The sequence below is a fragment of the Colobus angolensis genome, unplaced genomic scaffold, assembly GCF_000951035.1.
Source record: "Colobus angolensis palliatus isolate OR3802 unplaced genomic scaffold, Cang.pa_1.0 Scaffold317, whole genome shotgun sequence".
NCBI lineage: Eukaryota > Metazoa > Chordata > Mammalia > Primates > Cercopithecidae > Colobus > Colobus angolensis.
Window position 1 is genome coordinate 1605116 of NW_012116455.1, and position 5313 is coordinate 1610428.

A 5313-nucleotide genomic window follows, 5' to 3' on the forward strand; every position below is an offset into this window, starting at 1 on the left:
GCAATTCTCCTGGCTCAGCCTCCCAAGTAGCTGGGATTACAAGTGTATGCCACCACACCCAGCTAATTTTTGTATTTTTAGTAGAGACGGGGTTTTGCCATGTTGGCCAGGCTGGTCTTGAACTCCTGACTTCAGATGATCCTCCCACCTCAGCCTCCCAAAGTGCTGGGATTACAGGTGTGAGCCACTGCACCTAACCTAAAAGATTTTTTTTTTTTTTTGAGGCAATGTCTTACTCTTATCACTGAGGCTAGAATTCAGGGGCACAATCACACCTCACTGCAGCCTTGACTTCCTGGGTTCAAGTGATCCTCCCACCTCAGCTCCTTGAGTGGCTGGGACTACAAGATGCATGCCACCATGCCTGGATAATTTTTAAAAATTTTTTGTAGAGATGGTATCTCACTATGTTGCCCAGGCTGGTCTCAAATCCTAAGGTTCAAGCAATCCTCCTGCATTGGCCTCAAAATGTTGGGATTACAGGCATGAGCCATTGTGCCTGGCCAGGATAAAAATATTAAAACAATATATGAAACTACAGTAAAAAATTTATATCATAAAGATAAATACAATCTTGCCAGGAAGGTAATTAACAAAAATAAAAGAAAAAATAATAATAAATACAACTTTGTCGTGGGGAAGCAGGAATAAAGAGATAATGAAATTAGGAGGTGAGTAAAAAGAGTCTCCTTGATCACGTAGGATGGCGAGAATAGACTGACCCTATTCACATTATTATGGAAGATAGGGAAGGTGGTTAACAATATTTCATCTATTTCCTATTTCAATGTTTAGAAGGTACATCTGCCCCTAAATAGCCTACGGTGCACAGTCTCTTTGGAAGGAGAGACTGCAAAGTAACAGTGACTTTGGGAGGGGACTCTGGTAGACTGAATGATGCCACTTTCCAAAATGTCCATGTCCTAATCCTTGGAACCTGTGAATGTCACTTTATCTGGCAAAGACTTTGCAGATGGGTTTAAATGATTTGAGATGGGGAAATTACCTAGATTATATAGGTGGGCCCTAAGTGCATTCACAAGTGTCCTTATAAGAGGGAGGCAGGATGGGCACACTGACTCATGCCTATAATTCCAGCACTTTGGGAGGCCAAAGCAGGATGATCACTTGAGGCCAGGAGTTCAAGACCAGCCTGGGCAACATCGTGGGATCTTGTTTCTACAAAAAATTTTTAAAATCAGCCAGGTGTGGTGACATGCACCTGTAGTCCTAGTGACTTGGGAGGCTAAGGCAGGTGGGAGGATCACTGGAGCCCAGCAGTTCCAGGCTGCAGTGAGCTATGATTGCACCACTGCAGTCCAGCCTAGGCAACACAGCGAGATCCCATCTCTTAAAAAAAAAAAAAAAAAAAAAGGAGGCATATTTGACAAAGAGTAGGAGTCACGGAGGTAGAGATTATAGTGATACAGCAATAAACCAAGTAATAAACCAATGTCAGCAGCCACCGGAAGCTGGAAGAGGCAAAGAATGAATTCTCCCCTAGAGCTTCTGGAGGGAGCAAAGCCCTGCCAACACCTTGATTTTGGCCCAGTAATATTGATTTTGGACTTCTGGCCTCCAGAACTATGAGAGAACAAATTTCTGTTGGTTTAAGCCACTAAAGTTGTGATAATTTGTTACAGCAGCCACAGGAAACTAATATAGGGACTAATCCAGCATTTGCAAAAATTGGAAATATTCAGCCCAACCCATTTAACTCCAGTCTTACAGAAAAGAAGCTGTCTGTGATTCTGAGGAAAAGGAACAACTAAATAGAAAATACTATACAAGATTCATTTGTGCAACTTAGTGAAACAGCAGGGCAAAATCTCCAGTCATGCAGCCATATTGTAACATGAAAGGATAGCAATACTTCCAAAACAACAGGTTTCAAGAGGGAAATGTAGCAGTTACAGAGCAAGGGAAGTGAGTTACTCGATCCTGCCAGTTTAGAGATTGCCAGATGTCAAACATGAGAAAGACTATATGCCATAGAAAAAAGGGGACAAAGGAAATGGCAATGCAGAACAATACATATCATTTGTAGTTTCCAAAGCATTTCCAAACGCACAATAATAGCAACCACACTAAGTACCATGTGCTGCATGCTTTATATTTGTTGTCTCATTTAATCCACACAAAACTATCAGGATAAGTATTATAATACTCATTTTACAAAAAGTAAGCAAGTTAAGGAACAGGCCAGAAGTGGCAGAACCAGGATTTAGAAACAATGTTTCTTTAGCTCCAAAGTCAACCCTCTTTGTATTGGGCTGGCCTGCTTTATTACACCATTAATCTTTATACATGCTCTGTAATGTGAACTGGGAGCTCTATCAAGATAGGGACTAAATATCTGCCTTGTGCACCACTGCATCCGGTGATCAATAAATATTTGTTAAATGAATGAAGAGAACAATGAGGCATAGAGAGATTAAGCAACTTCTCTAAGATCATACAGCCAACTTTTTAACAGGGCTAGGTCCTCTGATTACAAATCCCATGCACTACAAACTTATCAAGATCCTACAGAATACTGAGCTATGTGTGTATCTTGGGTAAGTGGGTGACGGAGGCAGATAAAGGACAGGAAAGTTTTTTAAAATACATACATACATACATACTGATATTCCACATGAGTGAAGGTAGATCTAAAGACTGACTGGAAAAGGTGAATTTGGAGCATTCAGGAAGAAGATGAAGGATGTTAATTGAAGATGATGCGGTAAAGCATTGCTGGATGAGGGAATGAATTGTCTAGGCAGAGGCTAAAGTAAATTGTATCCAGGGGAATACATCCATTCTCCCAAATACCATGCCATCAGTCACAAGGGTATGTGAGTACATGCCAGTGGCAGCTTTGTCTAAGAAATGAAGCAGAATAAGTGATTCCATGTGGTAAAGGACTTCTGAGCCAAATGGGCAGAGATTCTGCTTGCCTGAAGCTGAACTATCTGCCAGATTCTCCTAAAGTACTGGCTGGACACCCAGACTGGAAATGAGAAACTCAAGAATAACGAGAAAGACTGCGATGGGAGGTGGGGAGATAGGAAAGAAAATCAACCACAGAGTCTGAAGCCTGACTAATTGCCCTTTGTCAGCACAATCCCCTTGTTCCCTCATCCTTGCTAAGGAAATGAAAGTTTTTACAGGATGCCCAGTTTAGGAGCCAAAGCAGAGGCTCTCCAGGTAACACAGACAAGAAAAAGGGTGTACTCCTCTACAATTTTAATAAATGCCTACAAGTTTCCAAGAGGAAGGCTTCAGATTTAGTGTGACCACTCTAGGCTACTCCTGTGCCCAGAGGCAAAGACCTTCCCTTGATCTTGACTTAGAGACCTGAAGCAGCAGGATAGTAGCTAACAGTAGTTCCATCACATAGCCTTGTTAAATCTTGGGATTACATTGGAAAAATAATATGTCCTTCTGAGTTTCAGATTCATCCATTTGTATCCCCAGCACCTAGCAGAGCTCCTGTCTTATAACAGGAGTTCAAATTGTATGAAGAACAAAGGGAAATTGAAGATAAATGAATCATAGTCACATATAGCAAAATGGCTCTAAAAATCTGTTTTCATAGGAATTTTTGGGTTTACATTATCAGGATTTAAGAGTGGGAAAAAGTGGCCAGGCGCGGTGGCTCAAGCCTGTAATCCCAGCACTTTGGGAGGCCGAGACGGGTGGCTCACGAGGTCAGGAGATGGAGACCATCCTGAGCTACATGGTGAAACCCCGTCTCTACTAAAAAAAAAACACAAAAAACTAGCCGGGCGAGATGGCGGGCGCCTGTAGTCCCAGCTACTGGGGAGGCTGAGGCAGGAGAATGGCGTAAACCCGGGAGGCGGAGCTTGCAGTGAGCCGAGATCACGCCACTGCACTCCAGCCTGGGCGACAGAGCTAGACTCCGTCTCCAAAAAAAAAGAGTGGGAAAAAGTGAAGCATGTTCTACTTGAGGAACTATGAACCAACACATTTGAGATAATAATCATTTTTAGGTTACATGTCATTTGCAATGTCTCAATTAATCCATATTGTAACCCTTGAAGAAACTGAAGCTCAGTGAGATTAAGTCCCTTTCCCAAAGATTTGGCTGGTAAGTGACAAAGATCTCCAAACCCTGTGTGTGCTCTTTTCACTAAACTTTCTTAAAAAAAGAAAATCTACAGAAAAGCCCTGTAACTTTTCTCTGCATTATTGTTAAACTAGAAAGTTAAAGATATAGTCACTTCCAGGTCAAACAGGACCTGGCCAAGGAGACAGAAGGGATGTCTTGTAAATTCCAGGCTTAAATTCTGTATTCTACACCCTTCACTATATATTCCTTATTACACTATAAATCTGGAACTCAAACTCAGACAGGAAACTACACTAGTTAAACAAAAACAACAAAGAAAACCCTCACGTCCCTCTTTAAAGAAATTAGACATCTTTAAGATGAAGTTTTCTAACTGAAATAGAGTTTCTAACCTGGCTCATTTCCACAGAATTTAACATTGAAAGAGCCAAGGCCTGGGATTTATCCTCAGTTCCTGGGCAAGGGCCAGGAAAACAGAGCCAGACAGAAAGGCTGGAGTTGTGAGTCTCCATACTAAACAAGATACCAAAGAAAGGTGCTAAGCCACAGGAAGCTGGTGTGAGCTCAGTGGTACAGGTCCGGATTTAAATGCACAATTACTATAAGTGACTTGTGAAGGCACTACCTAGTTCCCCAGTAAATCTGAAGTTGCACTGAAATTTCAGAGTGAAGGTAAGTAAAGAATTTAAAAGTCAAGGTTAAGGAGCTGGAGCAAATTAACAGGGGAGTCCAGAATTGCAGAGATCACAGCGGAAAGATTGAGAGGGTGTGGATAAGAAATTGGATCTGAAATAAAAGGATCTCACACAATGGGGACTGGCTCTCAAAGGCAGAGAGATGTTAAGGTATCAAGCTGGAGGAGGAATTCCATTTCTGAAGGAGAAAAGCTTAGGAAGAAAAGAGGATTGTATCTGAAAAAGGGTCCCTGGAGACTATATTAATAACTCAGTAAAGGGAAGGAGAGATAGGAGGCTTAAACGTGTGTATGAGTGTGTGCGTCTGTGCGTGTGCGTAGCCCAGAAGGAAACTCCCCAAAAGGAAATGCAAGTGCGGGCTCCACGCCAGGAAAAGCGATCTGGAGGGCTGTGGGAGCAAGGCTCCCTTACAGAGGGCGTCGCGCAGGAGGCCAGACCCGCAGACTCACCTCGGCCATAGCCCTGCGTGTGCTTGGCGAAGCTCCTCACTACGGCCTCCACGGCCTCTCGCAGCACTGCCGGGCTGCCGGCGGCGCCGGGGGG

At 42.9% G+C, this 5313-nt stretch overlaps 1 protein-coding gene across 1 annotated transcript in view; it reads right to left on the bottom strand.

The window, feature by feature from the left end:
* Positions 1-5313, bottom strand: part of LIX1L (Lix1 homolog (chicken) like) — a 22665-nt gene that overhangs the window by 16961 nt on the left and 391 nt on the right. The window contains exon 2 of the mRNA XM_011951317.1: positions 5220-5312. Within this exon, the coding sequence (XP_011806707.1) occupies positions 5220-5312 (93 nt within the window). The remainder of the gene's footprint in view (positions 1-5219; position 5313) is intronic.